Source organism: Amblyomma mixtum, chromosome 3, assembly GCF_055824585.1.
Source record: "Amblyomma mixtum isolate Tamu chromosome 3, ASM5582458v1, whole genome shotgun sequence".
Classification (NCBI taxonomy): domain Eukaryota; kingdom Metazoa; phylum Arthropoda; class Arachnida; order Ixodida; family Ixodidae; genus Amblyomma; species Amblyomma mixtum.
In genome coordinates this window covers 122,592,432-122,615,408 of record NC_143014.1, presented here as the reverse complement: position 1 = coordinate 122,615,408, position 22,977 = coordinate 122,592,432, and the positions used below count along the sequence as shown (strand labels likewise).

The 22,977-nt window shown below is 47.8% G+C and overlaps 1 protein-coding gene and 1 non-coding gene across 3 annotated transcripts in view; one reads left to right on the top strand and one right to left on the bottom strand.

Moving 5' to 3' along the window:
• Mtp (microsomal triacylglycerol transfer protein) overlaps positions 1–22,977 on the top strand; it is a 45,687-nt gene that overhangs the window by 5,498 nt on the left and 17,212 nt on the right. Inside the window, exons 2-6 of one of the 2 annotated variants that reach the window (XM_089581006.1) lie at positions 15,888–15,914; positions 19,405–19,598; positions 21,002–21,229; positions 22,010–22,123; positions 22,379–22,524. In XM_089581006.1, the coding sequence (XP_089437132.1) occupies positions 15,888–15,914; positions 19,405–19,598; positions 21,002–21,229; positions 22,010–22,123; positions 22,379–22,524 (709 nt within the window). The remainder of the gene's footprint in view (positions 1–15,887; positions 15,915–19,404; positions 19,599–21,001; positions 21,230–22,009; positions 22,124–22,378; positions 22,525–22,977) is intronic. The other variant, XM_089581007.1, reaches the window with a different exon arrangement.
• Positions 10,002–10,073, bottom strand: TRNAT-CGU (transfer RNA threonine (anticodon CGU)). Its single transcript has one exon. It is a non-coding gene; the product is annotated as a tRNA-Thr (tRNA).

Here is a 22,977-nt window from a genome sequence, read left to right as displayed (position 1 = left end):
TTAGCTTAGAAGACACTGGACTTCTAGACACAAGTCATCCACTGAGCCATCTGTCGCGTCAAGCTGTTCTGTGTATACGACGAGTGGGCCCTTGTTCTTCGGCGCTTAGTATGTCGCGAGCACCGGTAGTAAGCTTTAGTATTTTGAACAATGCCTCTCGTTGATATCGGTGTTGTTAACGCACGCCTAACTTGGGTACCGGCATCGGAGAAACCGCTTCTTGCGCGACGTATGCCTGCCTCACATTTTCGGAGATCATGCGCAGGGGGGACCGATTATCACAAGTGGGACAGGAGAAAGGTATGCGGCAAGAAGAAGCACCCATGGAAAAACAAACAGTAACGCCGGCTGAGGAAACCGCACATACGGAAGGACTGGAGGGACGAGAGACTTGCTAAATGAAGAAATGAATGAACACCGCAAAAAAAACAGGGACAGTGTCCACGCAGCACAAGAACTATTTCTCTCTTTGGCAGCAATTTATCGCCGCGAAAGAAACACTCGTTAGCACCAAAGAAAGTGGAAAGGAAATATATATATATATTAAAGGAACAGAGCATTACAGGAACGTAGCAGAGAACGAGCATTCGCCGGCCGCGCCGTGAACTGCGGCTGAGGATGCGTCCCGACGGAGCGATGTCAGCGCTGGCGGCCGCGCTGCAGGGCTCCGAAAACACTTGTCGATAAGTGGTCCTGATTAGCGGAGCCGACGTGGCACCGCCGCGGGAAGCCACGCACTAAAGCGGGCCACTTTCGCCACGCGTCTCTCGGGGGCCCCTGCGTGGCGGGCTGCGGACCGCCGTCCTCGCCGCCTTTCCGGCCGACCCACGGGCGCTCGGCGTCGCTTTCAGCGCGGAGCGAGTCGCAGTCGGAAGAACGAGTTCCCGCTTGTCTTGGTTAGATGGCGAAGTGCTAGAAAAAAGAAGCACCTCGGGATGGGGTCACTCCGACGGCTCGTATTGCGCGCGTTAAACAACTGCGCCGCGAAAGAAAAAAAGAAAAGATTTACGAGGCTGGCGCTATAGTCTCTGAAAAGACATACGTCTGCTCCGTCGCTCCTGTTTCGTTCTCAGACTCTTCGTTGCCAGAGTGCCATGTGTTGAGTCAAAAGGTTCCACGGCTGTGCGCTGATGAAGCTTGATTGTTGGTTGCTCGTACGTGTAACGCACACAAAAGCGTTGACGAATGGTTTCGTACATATCCCATTGTTTGCCACTCTACAGCAGCTGGAAAAAAAAAAAACAACTGACATACGATTGTGAAAACAAAAAGGAAAGAAGCTGAGAATGTTCAGAACAAAATTTCAAGAAGTACAATTTATCTCCGTATGTTCGCGTGTAGTTTTCATTTAGCGTGTTTATCTGAAAGCAGGCTTCACACTCGGTCGTGTAACCTCCGCCTTGCCACCACCTCGGTGGCTTCAAAATAACTGCTTAGTGACGCACAAATAGCCTGGTTGTACGCATACAGCAAGAGCCAGAAATCGGCACAATGATCATTTCCAAGAAAGGCAGTCGGCGAATGAACTGTAGTCTGGACGCCGAGTAAATCGCATTGTATTGAAGCCGCCGTAGAAAACATCAGGAAATCGATATTGATCCGCAGCTATCCACCACGGTACGCCCCACAACCCTAAATATTGCTTTGGCGCATAAAAGTATATATAAATTCATTCTGACAACTGACTCCGGTCCCATACTCGGTCGTACCTGTAACAGCGCTTAAGACGGGGAACGAGGCTCACACTTGCGCTGACTAGCAACCAAATGATTTATTGCAACATGTGAGGCAGCGTATAAAGGAAACACGTTCCCCGTGTCCCGTCTTAAGCGCTGTCACGTCCTCTCCGTCAATACGTACCAACCAGCCCGCATCAGCCCTCTTCTCGTACCTTATTCATCGTTTGTAAGATGGAAATAATGGAGTTGGGCATTACGGCTGGAACTTCCGTAGAACCTGCGCAGCGATGATTTTTGTTTTGTTTTTTTCATTAGTTTTCCCGAGATTCGTACTAACTGAGGCAGGAATACAATGTGCCCGTAATTTGGCTCGTGAGCCGCGTATTTTTTCCTTACCACTCCGCAAAAATACCATATTCGGCGACAGAGCAGACAGTAGACGTTGGTGTCGGCAGGAACATTTGGACATCGCTTGAGCTCGTGCAAAATAACGCCGCCCGTTTCATCCTCCTTAACTTTAATCTTGCTGCAAGTATCACCTCCATGAAAAACACGCTTAACCTTCCACCTTTAGCCTCCCGTCGGGAATTTTCACGGTCACGCTTATTTTATCATTTTTTTTTTCACTATTGTCCCAATCTACGCGATGAAATCATATCTCCTCCGTCTTTCATCCCTCCACGGCTAGACCACACTCAAAAAGTCGGCATAACGTCATACGAAACAAAAGCTTGTTCGTAGTCGTTCATTCCCCGTACATGAGCAGATTGGAACCATCTTTCCGGATCGACAGGCAGCATTCAAGACAACCTGCGTTTCGGTAATAGTTTAGCTAACATTGTATACTAAGGCGCACACAACAAATGTACTTATTATTCTCCGTTACCTTTATTTACCTTTGTTACTTTGTTTCCTCATTTTATCTTGCGCTTACAACTTACGCTTACTTCTTTTACTGAATTCTATAACCAGCAACATGACGCTTGTATGTTGAATTTTTGTTTTGCTTTCATTGTATCATTTATAACCACTCCCCTCTAAAATGCTTTTGGCCCTTAGGGTATTAATTATAAACAAAATAAATATGCTGACATTGGCCCCCACACCCAGAATGCAGCGGGTGTGTGTATTCATTTGTGACCGCTGCGATCTTGCTACGGGCCGTCGCGTGATACTGCAGTGCACAAGGCAGGTTATGGCATCGTCAGTAAGTTCGCTACCTTTATAATTCCTAGAAAAAGAAGCATTTGAAGGAGTATATGTAAATATATATGTATATATAAAAAGTGCTGTGGATCTCAGCGCTTTAGTTTCCAGAAGTGTATCTCTCTCTTTTTCCCGCAGTGTTGTAAGCATGACCTCAACACGCAGCGTGCTGCGTTGCTTGTAACACTGCAAGATCCGCAGCGCGTACTGCTTGCACGGCCTCATGCAAGCAGGGCAGCTTTTTGCCTCTGAAAAACAACGTTGGTTCGGGGCTTTTTCTTATCGCGTGAACCTGCCGGAGCAACTTTTCTTTTTCCTTCTGTACCTCCGTTCAGATCCGGTTTTTTAGGGAACGTGAAAACTGCACCGCGGTGAGTACGCGCCTGGGTTCCAATGTCTTTAACAAAAACTACACGGCTGCCACTTCGCGTCTTCTTGTTGGCCATGTCCGCAAACAGCGATCACTGCAAGGGCTCACTAGGGGATGAGGCCTGCTATTCGCACTCTTCTACAGTGATGGTAGCGATTTCAGAGCTTGCACGGAATCTATGGATCGCAGGCAGCGGGGCTAAGGCCGTCGTTGCAGAAGTCATAGAACAGGTCTTTGCTCCTTTATCGCGACGCTGGGTGCGCAAGCGGCAGCCGCACCGCCATTGTTCGAGATTCCGGCTTCCGGGTCACCGCTTGCATGCGCAGGGTTACGTAACTGCAGCAGTTGTGGTCATAGTATACGAAACACTTCAAACACTCAGTGTATTTCAACATCAGAAGGCTCTGGGAGGGATCTGGTGCTGGGAGTCGGTATTGCGCCCCGACTGAGTGGCCAGGAACTGTTATCGGAGAATTTTAGCAACGCGGAGACGTATTAGCGTAGACGTATGCAGGATTGGTGTGTTCATATGGGAGGTGGTGGTCAAGTACTCACCAGGATGGCAAAATCCCGCTCGGTGAGAGGTTGCGTTGTCGGCTCCGGTCGTCGGGATCAGGCCGCACCCCAGGCCTGGTTATTCAATTCCGTCGACAGTCGGATTTTTTTCCCCTTCTATCCGGTGGAGAATTGCGCGGCACCGGCATCCGAAATGCAGTCCTCTTGCACGCGAGGCGGATGTTGCACCTCTACGCCGTCTCCGATTAACATAGGCTTGCTGCGCACGCGCAGTTGTACGCTGTGGTCGAAGGTGGGGCCCACGCCTGTGCGTGCGCAGCAGGCATACGTTGATCCTGTACACGTCCACACTAATACGTCTACGCTTTGCTAAAGCTCTCCATCAACGGGAAACGGAGGAAAAAAACTTTCGGTGCGTTTGTTAGGACAATGGCGCGTGTACCATATCCTGGCTGTAAAAAGAAGCAACTGACGGTCCATGACGCTTCCTGCAGCTTCGCTCACTGGACTCTAACACTCCCGCAATCAATACCTATTCTCTGTTCGCGGGGAACCTTACTCCAATATTACGCCCGCAGATAAGTTCGAGTTGCGTCCAAAGTAAGCGCGTAGCAAGCATCAGCCGACCAGCTGCTCTGGCGACAGCGGTTAGATCATCGCATGTTGACGCGTCCACGCACAGAGGGCAAAATGCTTGTCTAAAACATGGTCTGCACTCTTAGAAAAAAGGTAGTACTTACTAACTTTTGGGGTAGTAACTGGTTGTCACATATGTTACTACAGTAACTGCAGGTATTAACGGGAAGGTAGTAACGACTGCTACCTGCAGGTAGTAACGGGAAGCTAGCAGTATATTTACTAAGAAAATGAATAGAAACTCGCATATGTTGCTAGATTCATCGTACGCTGTGCTGGCGTGGCTTGTCAAATTTATGCGTACTCGAAAAATAAAAAAAAGCTTTCCAGTCAATTTGACTAATTCCGGAATCCAGACAGAGCTGTCAGAACGTGCTGGCCGTAAATCACACACTTAGGTTTAAGCTTATCGCGCATTACATGTAGAAATTATGCGAGGGGATGGCATCAACATCCTTGCCGTGGGGAAATCTTAGGGAAATCTTTCTCAGCCTTACATACTCCGTAAATCAGACTCTCATTTACAGGCTAGTGGCTCTTACCGGTTGAGCTAAGATGCCAGCGTTAATTATGAAGTTTAGATTGTAGAAACAGCTTAGTCTACCTAACCATATGCACCTGAAGAAATGTTTAATTACAATACCAATTTATTAGCACGACAATCTGTGTCAGTTTATATTCTTCGACTTTATTTTAAGGTTAAAGGAACGGTTACTAACTACGTAGTAATTAGCGACCATAGTTAGTAAAAAGGTAGCAAGGGCTACTTTTACTAATTATACCTTGAAGAGGGTAGAAATACCTGATAGAAAGTAGTAAAACGAAGTCCGGGTTAGTAACTGCGGCACTTACTACCTTTTTACTAACTTTTTTTTTAAGAGTGTGAGTGTGTTTCGGGCTGAACATGCGATATCTAGCGATGACACTTGGTTAAAAATGCTCTTGATGTAAGCATGTGCAATTAAACTCGTAGGATTTCGCCGTAATTTTTTGCCTGCCTGGTGACAGCATCTTTAAAAGCTGCGGAAAACACAGTTCGGTCGTTCTAGACATGTGTTTTGCCTTCTGTACAGGCACTCCGCGCGCGTTGCCCACGCGCGTAAAAATGCTTCGGTCTTTCGGTCTTTCTCTGTTCGCTCAGTGCAGTTTTGTTTGTTTTATGGGGTACCAAAGCGATTCGGGTTATGGGGGTCGCCGTAGTGGAGGGCTCCGGAAAGTTTCGAACACCTGGGGTTCTTCAGCGCGCACTGGCATCGCACTGCAAACGGGCCTCCAGCGTTTCGCCTCCATCGAAATGCGACCTCCGCGGCCCGGATCGAAGCCGCGTCTTTCGGGTCAGCAGCCGAGCACATAACCACTGAGAAACAGCGGCGGACGCGTATTTGTCCTCCTCTACGTCCGTCGTCTGCCAGCTGCGCATATTCCATAATGACAGAACCCCAACTAGCGATCTCAGCACACCTCGCTACTGATGCCACAGTACAGTGTACGCGCGTGACGCGTGACGTGCATTTAAATAAATGGCTACCATCTCGTTATATTTTACAGTCGAGCCCACTTATAACAGCCGCAGGTATAACGAGCGCTCGCTTATTACGAAGGAGTGCGCCGCTACAGTCAAAATATGCACTAGGGCAATGACAATTTCTCACATACAACGAACAACTTTGGCCGCACCACACGGTTATAGCGAACGAGGACGGCCTGAACTCTTCCCGAAATTGAAGAGGTCGCGCTTCCAGCTTCCAGCATCGTCGAAAGCGAAGCTACTGCCCATGATCGTGGATCAACTACTAGCAGCGATTTGAGAAGCTTGAATGCCTTACTGGCCATGCTGGTCACGTGGTATGCGTCGCCTGACCAATCGGCTCCATCGTTTTCGCTGCTACCATGTGCAGGTAGCGTCATATGCTATAGCGGACAGTGCAGCTGATACAAACTGTGTCACGAGCGCTGCACTAATTTCGTCGCTGCACGAGCCTACGAACGATAGATGAAGCTTGAGAACACACGTGATCAGACGCATGCAGATTTCTGGCAGCGCGTCGTTGATGCTTAGATGGCCAGATGTTTCCTCGGACGACTACGTTCGTACGGACCACGATAGCGCAGAGCCGTGGGCTCTGACGAAGCCGTTGAATGCCAAGTACGAGCGCTCCCCTGTAGCCGACCTGCCGTCAGCTGCCGTGGACGCTTCGACCACGGCTAGTTATATCCCATCCCTACAGTTGATAGCTGACAACAAGGGTCTCGACGAGGAGAACATTACCACCCTGGAGAGCTTTGAAAGAGCCGCAGGAGGCTCTGCTTTGAACAAGTAGACGTGCATAACGCAGTTTTACAAAAAGTAGACGCCAGTTTTGGCAGATTTAATATTTTTGGCTGTTATACGGAGAGTGCGCTTGCTACGAACATCAGATATAACGAACGGTATCCGGGTGACCGTCAGGTTGGTTATAAATGGGCTAGACCTTATTTAAGCTACCATTTACGTTTTTCCTCTCAGCTAAACATGACACAAACTCTCGAAGTTAATCTCTCATCCTTCTCTCCCCCGAGGCGGAGAACTTAGAGCGATAGCTGTTGTGCACCCGCTCCCAGGCTCGCCTCGGCCACATGACCACAGACTTAAGTTCTTAACGGCGACCGCACCCCATCTGAGCTTGCAGCGATGCATTTGGAAACCGCGGTAAACGTGGGACTTTTCTTTTTGCAGCGTACTACGACGCCGTTTGCCCCGCAGAGAGTCCCTCCTCAGGTTTGTTAGGCCCTAAACTAAAATAAGAACCATAAAGATCTTAAAAGTAGCCAAAAAAGTGACCAAATATAGTGTCAAGGCGCCACAAAAGCGTAAACGTGGGGAGAAATTTATAATTGTTCTAGGACGCAGAATAACAGCGGCTGTGAGCAACTTGGAATTATAAGAGCATCGCTAATCAAATGAATGCACGGAAACGCAGAGAGCATTTCTTAGAGAAGGTGAAAGCGTGAAAAGTGACAAGAAGAGTTTGCTTTGTCCTTACCAGAGGAGGAAGGCTGTGTTTCTGAGAAACAGCCATAACAAGCTTAATTCCCATATGTGCATATAGCATGCGTGGCATTGTTCTTTTTTTAACGAAATTTTTTGTCTTTTCACAAAGGGCATGATTTGATGCGAATATTTCGCTGACCGTTTTATCTTTTCTATGCTTTCTATTGCAAAAACACGCGGCTCGAAAAAGGACAGGCTCTATCCAAAACATCGACTCGCTATAAATGTTTACCTAAATGAAGCGTTTTTCATTCTCGCACACACACACACACACACACACACACACACACACACACACACACACACACACACACACACACATATATATATATATATATATATATATATATATATATATATATATATATATATATATATATATATATATATATATATATAGCGAAGTATACGCTTCGTTAAAGGAAATATATTTATTCAACTCGACGTTTCGATCGGAAGACCGATCTTCTTCAGGAGTGATTTTACATTGTTAATGCATCCTCTTTTATAGGGGTGGGCACAGAACAGGTAAGTGGGAAACACAAAGCACATAGCAGAAAAATACGCATAAAAAATTATTAGAGGCAGTGCGACCCACACACACACAAACACAAAAAAAGGAGAGAGTGCGAGGAACAGGTACTCAGTAAGAAAATACAACATCTGGACGTTGTATTTTCTTACTGAGTACCTGTTCCTCGCACTCTCTCCTTTCTTTTTTTTTTTTTTTTTGGGGGGGGGGGTGTATGTGGGTCGCACTGCCTCTAATAATTTTTTATGCGTATTTTTCTGCTATGTGCTTTGTGTTTCCCACTTACCTGTTCTGTTCCCACCCCTATAAAAGGGGATGCATTAACAATGTAAAATCACTCCTGAAGAAGATCGGTCTTCCGATCGAAACGTCGAGTTGAATAAATATGTTTCCTTTAACGAAGCGTATACTTCGCTATACGAGGTCTGTTAGAAAAGTATCCGACTTTATTTTTTTTTTTTGCGAACACCTGATGGATGTGAAACAAGCGCGCTTACAGCAGCCGACCTTGAACCCTCGTGCGCATGCACGAATTTTTTCCCGCCTGCCGATAGCGTCAGTCGCTGGGAAGCAGCGTTTGAGTGAGGCAGTGCGCAGTGCTCTCGTCGGTTTTTTGTTGCAAGGAAAATGGCGGAGCGAGAGGAGCAGCGCTACTACCTCAAATTTTGCCAGAAACTTGGCGATAGCCAAGTGGAAACCATTCGAAATGTTCAGACGGCTTTCGGTGATGATGCTATGAGCAGCACACAGATTAAGCAGTGGTGCAACTGGTTTAAAGACAGCCGCACATCCGTGGAGAGAGAGCCACGCTCCGGTCGGCCATCAACATGCCGAAATGACCAGGTCATTGCCGAAGTGAACGCTGTGGTGATGCGGGACTGTTGTGTGACTATCCGAGAAATTGCGGGAGAGGTGTACATCAGCAATTTTTCTGCACATTCCATTATCACCGAAGATTTGGCCATGGAGAGAGATGCGGCGAAATTCGTGCCGAAGCTGCTGACGGTGGAGAAAAAGCAGCTTCGTGTTGAAGTCTCACAGGAGATGCTGGATTCCACAAACAGTTACCCTGACTTCACCGACGCCGTAATCACTAGTGCCGAGTCTTGGGTGTACGGGTACGACCCGGAAACCAAATCCCAGTCGTCACAGAGGACGCATTCCACGTCACCAAGACCAAAGAAGGCCCGCCAAGTGCGCAGCAATGTCAAAGTGATGCTGACTGCTTTTTTGACTAGCTCTGTGTGGCACACCACGAGTACGCACCCCACAGGGTCAAAGAATGACTAAATAGTACTACAGGGATGTCCTCCATCGCCTACGTGGTGCTGTGCGGCGCAAGAGACCGGAATTGAGGTCAACAAGAAATTGGCGCATCCCTCGCGGCATTGCTCCTGCACATTCCTCGCATTTGATTCAGACTTTTCTGGCGAAAAACCAGACTCCTGTAGTTCAACAGGCTCCTTACTCTCCTGATATGTCCCCCTACGACTTCTGGCTGTTTCCTAAAATGAAGAGGCCATTGAAAGGAGCGCCATTTCAGAAAAGAAAGGACATTGTGGCTGCAACGACGGCAGAGCTAAATTCCATTCCGAAAAGGGCCTTTTCGGAATACTTCCAACAATGGCAGCACCGATGGGAGATGTATGTGGAGCCCCAAGGAGACTACTTTGAAGGTTATTAGGTTTCCAACGCTCCAGTTATGCCAGTTTTTTTTCTTCGGCCAAAGATCGGATACTTTTCTAACAGACCTCGTATATTCTTATAAGCAGTCTAGTACTTCACGATTTCGCAACCCATATATATATATATATATATATATATATATATATATATATATATATAAACAACGGAAGGGGAATGAGGGGCTCGTTATAAATTTGAGAGAAGCCAACAGCCACAGAAACCAAGGGACAGAGCGGATTTTTAATTTATTTATTTATTTTGTGCTGTTGTTCGATTTAGAATATTACTGAATATCTTATCGCTTAAAGCTAATTGATTAGCAAAGCAGAAGAAAAAACAACCACATGCCGCCGGTGGGATCCGAACCCACGACCTCCGAATTACGAGTCCGGTGCTCTACCGCTGAGCTACGGCGACTTTTTTTTTATTGGCTGAGCTATACGGCGACGGTTGTCAAATCTTCTGCTTTCGGGGGTATTTATCTTTACAAATAACTTAACCTTGAGAGTGTTCATCAGCTCCACCCACGATCTTAACCGGCGGACGTAGCACGTCCTGAGTTACCGCTGATGTGACGTAGAACGCCATCGAACGGCGAGGGTGGAAGCTGTGTGAGAACCCTCTTATGCTTCCTATGGCGTCAAGGCTTTACGCTTTAATCGATAACATATGCAGTAATATTCTAAATCGAACAACAGCACAAAATAAATAAATTAATTAAAAATCCGCTGTGTCCCTTGGTTTCTGTGGCTGTTGGCTTCTCTCATATATATATATATATATATATATATATATATATATATATATATATATATATATATATATATATATATATATGAGAGAAGCCAACAGCCACAGAAACCAAGCAGCACAGGGGATTTTTTTAAATTTATTTATTTTTTATTTTTTTTGGTGTTGATCAAGTAAGAATATTACTTAATATGTTGTCGCTTAGAGCTAATTGATTAGAAAAGCAGAAGAAAAAAAAGAAGAAAAAACAGAAGAAAAAACAACCACATGCCGCAGGTGGGATATATATATATATATATATATATACAGTCGAGCCCACTTATAACAGCCGCAGATATAACGAACGCTCGCTTAGTACGAACGTGGGCGGTGCTACCGTCAAAATATATATTGGGGCAATGGCACAGTGTCTCACATAGAACGAACTGTTGTGGCCTCAACACTCGGTTAGAGCGAACGCGAAGCTGTCGGACCCCCGTAGTTGACCGAGCCGGCGGTGTTTGGCGCGGTTTCGCTCGACTGCGAACTCGCGGCAGGCGAATTTCGCGCACTTTGTGTTCCCCTGACACGACGCGGCAGTGGCATGTACGGCAGTGACTGGCGGCTGCCTTTTGTCATCGGCAAGTCACGTAAGCCGCGATGCTTTGGAAGCTACGTGCCCGTACGCTACAGGAACAATCCAAAAGCCTGTATGAGTCGTAACTTATTTGCCGAGTGGCTTGTCGAGTTCGACCGCGACATGGCACGAAAAAACAGGAAGGTCCTGCTCGTGCTGGATAACTGTGCGGCGCACCATGTGCAGCCTTCCTTGAGTGCGGTGACAGTGCTCTTCTTGCTTCCCAATGCAACCTGCAAAATTCAGCCGCTGGATATGGGCATCATTCATGCGTTCAAGGTGTGCTACCGGCGGCGCGTCATCCAACGCTTGTTGATCACGATTGATGCTGCCATGCCAGTTCGTATCAGCTTGCTTGCCGCCGTGGAGATGTTGAAAGCGGCGTGGATGGAACTCACCGCGGAGTGCATAGCAAATTGCTTCCGCAAGGTGGGTTTTATGGGCCCAGGCACTGAGGACGCCATAGATGACCCACCGGAAGGCCGGTCGCACGAGGACTTGTGGCAACGCGTCGTTGACACGCAGCTGGCCGGACCTGACGTTGCCTGGGACGATTTCGTTTCTGCTGATGACGACGCCGACATTGCGGAGCCATGCACTGACGAAGCTATTGTGCGTGAAGTGCGAGCCCTTCCTGACTGCCCAGAGACCGACGAGGACGATGACGAGGATGCTGCTCTACCGCCGGTTGCTGTGAACGCTTCAACCGCGATCGGTTACTCGTGTGCTGCAGAGGCCTTGGCGATGAACATATTATACCGCGCTGGAAAAATTAGAAACGGCAGTGATGCGATCAGCTTTGAAGAAGCAGACATACATCACTAACTTCTTTCAGAAATAAAGTTAAATTTCGTCTCGCTTGCTCTTTTTGCCCGTATTATAGGTGGTCCACTTACTACGAACTTTGGATACAACGAACAAATTCGGCGCGACGATCAAGTTCGTTATAAGTGGGCTCAACTGTATATGTATATATATATATATATATATAACGTGGTGTTTGTATACCTGGGAAGTTATACAAACAAACAACGGCTAAATGCAGGGAATGGCCACTAGTTTTCAAGCACTAATTCAACTCAGAATTTGTGCCGCTGTGCGACAGATGTGCGTGGTACATGTCGGAAAATTATCGCATTACTGGAAGCTCGTTGAAAGCACCACGTGAACCCACGTCAGGAGCCGACAGAGCCGCCGTATACATATATCTAGTGAGGGAGACGGCCGCGTGGAGAAGTCAGACTAATGACTCATGCAGGGAGTCTATATATGACCCGTAATATGGCGTCGGCTTCCTTGTATCTGGACGGTTGCTTCGGCTTCCGGGTCCCTTCCGAGCTTCGGGCTGGGGGAAGCATCCGCCGTGCGAGGCGCGCCGAACTGCGTTACCCTTGATCGTCGAGACGTGCACTGGCCGCGAGCTCTGAGCGAAGGCTGCCTGCTCCATTACTGACACGGAGGAGGATACCTGAGGTGTGGTACCCCGAGGACGTGTCTCCTACCTGCGGCGCTTCCTTGACGGACTCCTCTCCTCTGCTTCACGCATCTCGCCTCAAACCGTCATTATCGCTATTATCTGCGGTGAACAGTCTTCGCTTCGTTTCTTAAGCGACACGCTCACATATTACGTTGCCACTCGCGAAATGAGTGAGAAGAGGTTTACGTGTGTCGATGGAGTTAAGGCCACGCTCACGCACTTAGCGGCGGCTCACTCGCTGTAATTTTAGCGCGATCAGCCCGAGGCAGAAATATGCTGGTTCGTTTGAGGGAACTACGTCTGTTTTCAAGCCAGCAACTTTATCGCGACCTGGCTGTAACAACTACGTTATGTCCCAACTCTCGCGTTGGGGAAAGAAACTGTTGCCTATCCTTGTCATCTCATTCGTTGTGTCAGCTTTGCGCTGTGTTTGGGGCTAGAGCCTGACGTTGTGACACCATTGTGGTTTTGGCGACCAGTTCTTACATGATCAGTGGCCAACTGTAAGGCTCTAAAAACCCATAAAGCTGAAAATACGTTTGTTAAGCTGCCTGTAAGAAAATCGCGTTTGCTAAATATTAGTGAACTTAAGGCACATTTGATTGCTTCAAAAGTGGTGATACCTACCCCCAAATGTTAACGCTTGGATTTAATGAACCGGGATCCAAAAATGGTCCTTTCTTCTTTTTTTTTCCCCACGTGTGCTTTGTAGTTAATAACAAGGCCGCTGAGCGTTAGTATAGCGCGCACTGTTCTGTGCTAAGTGTCATTTAGATATAGGTAGAATGGGTATAATTTATTTCAAGAACATCTCTAAGTGTACATGCAATGTTCAGGGATTTTTGGACGATGGTCTTCAAAAAGCAGAAGGCGCGCGTAAATCTTTTTTTCTCTGATTAGCTGTATTCTTATTTCATTTCTGAATCGAATCAATGTTCTTATCACGTCACAACCTTTGATAAAAACAAAATTTCTACCATATATATCGTACCATGTCAAAACTATATATATTCTTATTTCATTTCTGAATCGAATCAATGTTCTTATCACCTCCAACTTTTGATAAAACAAAATTTCTATCAAATATATCGTACCGTTTCAAAACTATATGCCTATATACAAGCAGCTTTTTTTTATCATGTTTGTGGATCTGTGCCTTTCTGCTCGAAAAACTGGTTGGTGTGGTCTACTCTCATTGGGACTGGAGGGAGAGGCAATCTCATCGTCTTTTTCATTTTTTTCCCTAACTCAAATCACGAAGAAGCGGAGAGGTCATGTTAAAGTGTTTACATTGCTATTTTGCCCCGGCCAAGCACTCGCGCCGATTTCGTCGTCAGGCACCAACGATAAGCGACCTTATTTCGCCAGATGAAGTGTTTAGATGAGTACCAGCACTCATAAAACTGGCAGGTCTCCATCTTTGATGCTTGACTGACATTGTTAGAAATCTCCCTTGTCGGTTCGTCTTATATACGCCGACAAGTGTCGCCATATGTCGTGGCGCGTCGATAAAGGTTCGCATTCGAGAAAGAGCGCGTACGAACGTTTTTCAATGAATCTATAGGGAAAACTCTTCGGCTGTTGATGGGAACCCGAGGGGCACTGCACTAAGACTGTGCTAATAATGTGCGATAGCTGGATCGGACATGACACACGTGACTTAATTTACGCGTAGCTGCCCTTCTAGCGCAGTCTATATGGACATCCATACCGTAATTCACTAAATGTTTTGTGCAAGCACTTTAAACAGGGCCTGTCACGTAAATAAGGCCCGAAAAATTGTTCCGAAACGACGTGGACGCTGCTAGAATGTTTTTTAACAAAGTAGAATGTCTGAAGGTGCACTGCGAAAATACTGCAGTTGGGGCGTTGAAGAGCGAGATGAAAAACAAAACAAGAAAAAACGCGCTATGGCACAATATTTAGAGTAGATATGGTCATCGACTATATCTGATACATATCTGACACGTATCTGCGCATATCTGACAGTATCTGACGATACTGACGTGTGAAGTGGCGACACACTGTCAATGCACGAGACTGCGGTCGCTCGAGTGCGCTGATATAGCGGCTCGCTCCGGGGTTCATCGCGAGAACAGTCAATTGCAGGGACTGCGCGCTTGTTTTTACTGACCCGACGATTAGATATCTCGCCTGTTTTCATCTCATTCGTTTCTTTTTTCGCGATTCCGGGAGTCTGCGGACGTCGGGTTATTTTTGGAACTTGAGCCCTTTTTGTTATTCGGGTGCTCCAGATCTCGGTAGTTGAAAATTCACCCTTGCTCATGCTGCTACGAAGGTTATTTATTGCAGCGTGCAGAAGAGAACAGTTGCAGTTTGGCCGCCATCCATAGCAGTGCACTTAGGGTGGTGCATGATCATGGGCAAAAATAAGACCCCCCCCCCCCTTTCCCTTTTCAAGTTTCGGCCCGTGCCACTCTACATGGAGGCTCCACTTGACAAACCACTTCTGGTGTCGAGGGGGGCCCACTGCTTGGTGACTTAGATGAGAGGGGAGGTTAGGGTTACGGGTGCGGTATTTGGCTACCCTCTCGTAACTCTAACCCGCCTCTCATCTAAGTCACCAAGCAGTGGGCCCGTCTCGACACCGGAAAGTGCATTGTCAAGTGGCGCCAGTCTCGATGCCAGAAGTGCTGTGTCAGGTGGCGCCTCCACGCAGAGTGGCACGGGTCGGAACTTGGAGTTGGGTTTCTTACTTTTGTTCACGATAGTACATAGCATTTCCCGTTTCGTTTCCCGTTTACAGGCTATCCAGCCTTTCATATGGTGCTGCCATGCGTCGTAGAGCGCAGCGCGGTCCGCCTGTTACGCGATCAAGGCGTAGAATGAAGAATGAGAGGAAGTAGCAGGACCCACATTGCTTGAAAGGAACATTGCTTGGTTTCGTGCACGGCTACCTCCATGGGTTGCTGCTCTTCCGAGACGAATTCCGTGCGGTTGTCGACATCCGAATAGGAATCGGCGTAAACTTATGGCGACGGACACGCGTATGTGCGAGAACGTTGGTTCGTTACAGAGGGCGTTTAGTTTGTTACTGCCATTCCCCAGGTAATGAAGAGCACGTGAGAGGCTGGTTGCTTCATCTGGCTGACCACTGCGTATAGGTTCAAACCGCCTGCAGGAATGGAAGCAGCACCTGCAATCCGTAGTGTTTAGATGCCTCCCAGGCACGTGGCTGAAAAACCTCTCTGTCGCAGCTTCTCCAGCCATGAGTGTAAACTCTAACGGCTCCACGGGATGTCTGTAGTTGCTCGATGTTTACAGCTGGCTAAAAGTGGCGCTCGGGACCCGCCGTGTAGGTGTCGGGCCGAGCGTGCCTCGGCGTTTGTGCGCAGCGGCCAACTGTGTGCTTTTCTGGACATTTCAGATTCAGTAATCTCGCCCCCAGCTCCAGGTATGTACCATAGCAGCGGACGCCTGCTCTGAATGCATACTGACACTAACGGAGGAACGTGTGTAGGTGCGTCGAGCCGTGTGTAGATTGCATGGTATGTATCTGGCGCTGGGAATCTGTCTCCCCGTCTCTGGTCCCCCACTAATCTCTCGCTGTCTGAGTCGCTACTCCGGCGATGTGATCTGTTCATGTCGTGTGGCTGTGCATACACTCCGCTGACAGCACTCACTTCTTCGCATGTGCCCGCCTTCTGTTTTCAACGTTGCCTGTCGCAGTCGTGTCCAGAGGCATGTTTGCGTTAGACGATCCGGGGTGCTGCCCTGTGTATTCCGCACAAAGCATTTAACGCAAGGTGCAGATTCATGAACAGTATATATTATGATGCTGCTTCGCTTCAAGTTTGTTCCTATTTAGTCCAAGTAAGTTGCGCCTCAAAGTCCTCAACGTTTGTGCGCATCGTTGCGTCTGTGGGCGGACTGTGACGAGGGAATTAACTTCTATAATCCAGCTTTTGAAACTTTTGGTAGCGAGGGAGAGAAGGCAGCTGATTAATGTCTCGATTTAGCTGCTAAATATTAGTTTGTGACACTTTCGTCATGCAGAAATACGTACGAATTCCAAGCTAGCAGCTGTCGGACCTTGTAATTGGCTAACGGGTTCGGGTACTACTTAAGTTGGAGAGCTTTGAACTGTACAAGCTGCTGGCGTATTTTTTCTGTTAGTTGGTCGTTGGCACTTTGGTCGTGGCTTTTGTAACGAAATGCAACGGCTCTTGGTATCAAGTACCCAGCCCTTAATCTCTTCCCTTTTAAAAGGGCCCTGAAACACGTTCTGAGGAGTGTACATAAACTTCCTCAGTCACTAGATTGTGTTGTCATGAGCACCTCAGCCAAATAATGCACGTCTACGCGCAGCAGAGAACCCACAATCGCTCGGAAAAGTTGGCAAGCCCCTTCTGGCGACTTTTTCATAGTCGCGTCCTCCTCCATTTCACGCTCCTGCGTATGTTAGTTAAGAGATGTCTATTAGATTATTTCAGACATCACGCAGCTTCTATGGCCGCGTCGCTCACGGCGGGTCAGAAGCCCCCCCCCCCCTTCCACCCCCCCCCCCCCCCCGCCCCCCTCTTCGCGGCAAATCCCCGCGCCTGTCGGCAGCCGGCGGTGGGACAGTGGGTGGGGCCGGCGGAGGTGCACCGACCTTTCAGCGTGCAAAAAGTGACGAGAGAAGAGGAATAGAGCGAAAACGATTAAATTTATTTTCAGCACAGATAACTCAGCCTCTAACAAATGCATTAAAAAAATTCTTGCTGGAGGATATTCGTGAAGCGGCGTCCTTTAACATCCCAGGCATTACGCAACTTTATTGAGAGCCCTTTTCAGAGCCCCTTTAATTCCAGTGCGATAACTGAGAAAACTCTCCCGTCGCTCGAACGGCGATGTCGCACTGAAATCCAGGCTGCACTGCTGTGAAATGTGCACATGATCGTTCTGTTTCCCTGTGCCGCTTCCATCTGTATTATTTACTTTTCTGTAAGCGATGTGTTTCGTTGCTACGGAAGCTCTCGACGCTATCTAGTTGTGGTCTGTGTATGCACTGCTGCGTTACACCCTGCCATGAGCACTTTAACTGTTGTCTGCTAATGAGTGTGTAGTTCAGATACTTTTATTTGCACGAAACATACAAATTAAGGATTCGTGCGTGCATCAGGTGAAAATGGATATTATAAGTCAGAGCTGACACCTGCTGCTTCCGTGGTCAAAAACCTGGCGCCTTTAGCAACTGTAAGATTTCCACTGACAAACTGGGGAGAAGAAAAGAGACTGAGGCACATCCCCATCCCCCACAAAAAAAGAAAAAATATCAGACATGCGAAATAATGACACAGTGATGTTCGGTCACAGAAGTACGCTCTACGTTCTTGGATGATGATTACGTCATTCTCGCGCTGAGGAAGATGGAAAAGAAACTGGATCAACAAGAATACAAGGAACAAAAAGATGTGCTTTTAAAGCGTCGCACACAGTAATGCAGTTTAGCGTAGTTGGTTAGTTTCGCGATATCTAAACTATTGACACCTTGTATCGGTTATTTGTGATGCACCGAATTGTTTCCGCTTTCGTTTCGCAACCAAATGCTGACGTTTTACGTATCTACGAATTGATAACACTAATAATTTGCGAGGTATTAGTGAGCTGTTGAGAATTTGTAACTTATAGTACGTGTGCTACCCTTTGGTGCACCAGGCACACGTATTAGTACACGGGTGTATGGTGTAGATACACCACGCGTGTTATACGCAGAATATGCGCGGATCCCTGTGACAGCCTCATAACGGCTTTTAAGTGAAGCTTCCTCAAGGTTATTCACGGCCACACCGATACTTGAGTACTTGATAGAGTACTGGCTGGGTTGAAAATACTCGTACAGCTTATCAGGAGAAATGCAGTCCTGCCATGTGGTGTAAGACCACATGTTTAGGTAAACCCTGGGCGTGCAAAGATCAAGCGCCGCCGAGCGGCGACTTAGCAAAATGCGGACCATTGATCAATGCTTGGCAAAGAACAAAAAAAGCAGAAACACTTTCCATATCTTGAATTTATGGTGGTGGGCACGCTCGTTTAAATACAGCTCCTAAGCACCAAGCTTTCTATAGCCTGCTACTTGTGCGGCGCAGAACAGCTGTTGGAAAAGAGGGCTCTTTTGACAACTATACCGTCGTTTTCGGGCACCGGGGTTGCTTCACGGCCCTGCCGCGCAGCTCGTAGAATATCTCCAGCGCTGCAAATCTCTTGGGGAAGGGGCGAGGTGATGGTTAAAGTTCTTCCATCCCCTTCAGAATTCTTAACTACCTGGGGTTAAGTGACACCTGTAGCAAGAACTCCTTGTATGGGAACACTCACCTTACAGGGTCTAGCTTTTCGTCGTGTCGTTTCTTCAGGTCGAGAGGGAAGCCTGAGTGGTTGAACGAATGTGAACGCTCCGTTATGTAGACGAATGTCACGGTATATGCAACAGTGCACGCGTCTTTTTTTCTGCCCGTGCAGCCTCATGTTGGTGAGAGCGGAAACATGCAATTCTTTCGACTTTTTCCGAGCACTGTAAGCACACGCCATTCAGCGGGCATCTTCACCGCACACAAGGCTTCGGACCACATAAGCAAAAAAAAAAAAAAAGAAAGCACGGAGGAAACATCGATTCGCATTGTTCAAGCAAGGAATCGACAGGACGGGCAAACAACTTTCATTTCGTACAAGCATGCGACGCTGCGCCCCTGTCGCAAACCAGCAAGCCATGAAGCTGGATGCACTGTATAGGCAACGACTAAAAGAGCACGTTTATTCACTAAATCCTTTTATTCCTCGGTAAAAGCGCATTTCGCCGGTCCTTCGGCCTATGTCTTTCTGCTCCTCTCAAATTTTCTCACTACTGCGAACCTGGGGTGGCGGGCGCGTGTTCTGAATGCTCTGGCGTCGTGTCCGTGAAACAGCTCCGAGCCGACAGTTCGAGCTGGGCACCACCTACAAGTACAGCCTGCAAAGCGATGTGTTCCTCAACGAAGCGGCGCCCCGACCGGCCGGCAAGACGAGCAAGAGCGTGGGCTACGGGCTCAGGGCCACCGCCGCGGTAACCTGCCTTTGGAAGAGTCCCCAGGACCCGCTCAACCGCCTCTTCCGGATTGAGGTACGTGACGCACCGTGGGCTTAACCTGTGCGCGTACTGTGTTCAAGGATTCATGTGACGAGGAGGACGCTCTGCCGCGTTCCTTTGCAAACAGTTCTGGAGGAAACCCCGCGCGTAAATGCATTTCGGTTACTCGCATTCGCCATCTGGAATCGCCATCTGGGATCGCCATCTTTTGCCTATTTTGATGCAGTTGTGCTTTTAAAGCTGCACCTCAGGGGGATTTCTTCTCGTTCATTGTTTCCGCCGATAACTTCAAATGCATCTTGGGAAATTGTATGTATTCATTTATGCCACTGCTGATATTAATCCGCAGAAATCTCGGCTATGATGTCAACGCCCATCTTGCATCAAAGCTGCCGTGCGCCGCACTGCGTGTTTGAGCAAAATAAAGAGCATTTAGTCGATGCGAAAAGATGGGGTTTACTCCGATTTCCTCCAGTGCGCGCCATGTTCAGCGCAAATTGTTCTATATCGAGTTTCTACCGACCAGTAACAAAAACTCTGCCCTGTAAATATAGAAAAGACGAAAAGGAATTGTGCAGTGCATAAAGTAAAAGCTTTGCAGCCATTATATATTAAAGAAACAGTTATGTAATATCTTTGAACTAAGTCAAGCGCGACAGCGTGAATTGGTACGTATATATATATATATATATATATATATATATATATATATATATATATATATAGTTTTACCAGCACTCCAAGCTTCTGTTCTGTAGCTTGCTTAGTCCCACGTGGAGGCACTTCCTGCTGAGTACACATTTCATGATGCAAAACGTCGAGGCTGTACGCAGATTTGTACCATCTCAGGCGTAATTGTTGAGTCTGAGCTACCCACCGTTATTTGTGAACTATAAATATTCGAATCCCCCTCTACTACAACTACACCCGTAGTGTATTGAATAGTGTTTTGTGACGCAAATTTCATGACCCTACTTTCGCATTTTCGAAGCGGCGCTCCTTGGACAATACTCCAGTAGAGGGAGGCGTTAATGAAACTAAGATGCCCGCGAGTGCCCTTTCAGTGCATCCTTGTGCCGCCACTCCAAGTGTCGTGAAATTTCGTACTGTGCTATAATAAGTATTTATTACGATATTGGCTGCTTTGACGACGAATCTAAAACCGTGCACGACGATAATCATATAACCGCGCCGAGTTTAGCATCATTTTAATTAACAGCAATTTCCCACTGTAGTTGCAAAAACGTTAGGGAAATCTCGTTTACTCCCCGCTTTTCGTGGCTGCGGCGTTGGGCGAGCTAACGGCGACCCCATAGGTGCATCATAGTCTGCCACATGTGTTACAAATGACCGCGCGAAAAGGGTTGCTTATAGCTTTCCATGCCCACACATACACGGACGTGTGCATACAGCGTTTGGCCTCGCCGTGCCTGCAGCTGTCGCAGGTGCACCTGACCGTGGTGCCGGCGGACGCACCCGAGAGCGGCCGCAGCGAGCACGGGTCGCAGTGGGACGCGGCCTCGCCGCTGCCGCTGTACGTGCTCCAGCAGAGCAACGAGATCGTCAAAGTCTGGTCGCACAAGGAGTCGCCCACCAGCGTCAACATCAAGAAGGCCGTCGCCAGCATGCTGCAGTACCAGCTCACGCCCGAGGACAAGCAGCAGGTCTGGCGCTATGCTGTCGGCACATCTGTGCTTCTTCTCTTCCCTCATCTTTCTCCTGGTAGTGAGCAGGCTATTGCAGCGCTTCAGTGAAGGGCATTCCAAATAGCTTCAACGCTACTGTAAAACGCTTACCAAAATAGGCGGCACAGGGATCTCGGGCTCGCATTCGGTGTCGGTTCACCTTCCAGCCGTCTCGTGCTGTACGACGTCCTAAAGCTCCGCGAGAGCCGCAGCCAGTGTGGCTGACAGAAGCAAAAGCCGGATTATGGCCCAAGCAACTGGTCTAGAAGCCGGGAACCAGTACATATAATGAACGAGCCCCCCCCCCCCCCCTCTCTCTCTCCTAAAAGAAAGAAAATGTTGTCTTCATTAAAAAGGACGCAAATATGGCTCCTCTCTTCTGATTTGGTTTGGTTTATGGGGTTTAACGTCCCAAAGCGACTAAGGCTATGAGAGACGCCGTAGTGGAGGGCTCCGGAAATTTCGACCACCTGGGGTTCTTTAACGTGCACTGACATCGCACAGTACACGGGCCTCTAGAATTTCTCCTCCAAAGAAATTCTAGCCGCCGCGGCCGGGATCGAACCCGCGTCTTTTGGGTCAGCAGCCGAGTACCATAGCCACTGAGCCACCGCGGCGCCTCCTCTCTTCTGAGCTCGCCATGAGAGCACTTCACCTTTAAACGTCAGCTGAGCTTTCGCTGGCGCCTCTGTGGACGTCGCTGTCATTCTTAGCCTCACTTTGTGCTGATCGGAATTTTCGCGCTTTGCATCATTCTAGGTTGACGTGTCCGGTCGGTGTTCGGTGTCGTTCAAGACGGAGCGTAACACCATTACGAAACACAAGACTTCGTGTACACATCCTGACAAGACGCAGTACTTCAACCCTAATCACGTACGTATGCTTACGCGTCTTCAGCAGCGTTCGAAGGACTTTCTTCGGTGACTCACTGCGAATCATTATGCAGCACCGCTTTCAGCGGCCCTGCATGCATTAGCCAGAAAACGATGTGTATAGATTACGTGCACGGGCTGCGGATTTAAGTAACCCTTTAAACATTTCTAGTCGTTGCTGTTGCTGTTCCCATCAAGGTCGATTAGGGGTTTAGTGCTGACTGATGATTAATAGTTTATTTCGTCTACTTTTCAGATCCAGTCCCCTACGGTACTAACCAAATCGACGTCACTGTACGAACTACTGCCTGACATGACAGCTCCAAAAAGTGTACAGATCAGCGAACAAACCCAAATGTATGTCAACATTTTGAAAGAAGCCAGCATCCTGGTGAAAGCAGAGTGAGTACAAATGCGAAACTGCTGGGCAGAAAAATTGTTGTCAGCGTCGCCTGACTCGCCAAAAGTCATGTAGATATCTTGCTGTCAGGCTATTTTAATACGTAGCAACAACATAATTTCTGAGTATAAAATTCTCACAGGCATCATTACGTGCCGGTTCTCTCAAAAACGCAGCTGGTGAGAATCGACAAAAATATTGGTGTCGCCACCGTGTTATAAATCAATCAATCAATCAATCAATCAATCAATCTTTATTTCAACATAGTGATGTGGGGAGGGGGCACATACAAAAAGCTAAAAGAGGCTTGACGGGGAATGTGGCCCCCTGGGCGTATGTGGCTGCATAGGTGCGGTGAAAAAAAAAGGTTTAACTCTGGAATTTCAAACCTAATAAAAAAGTAAAGACAATATTAAACACCGTGTGGCATCTGCGTAGTGCATAGGTTTATAATT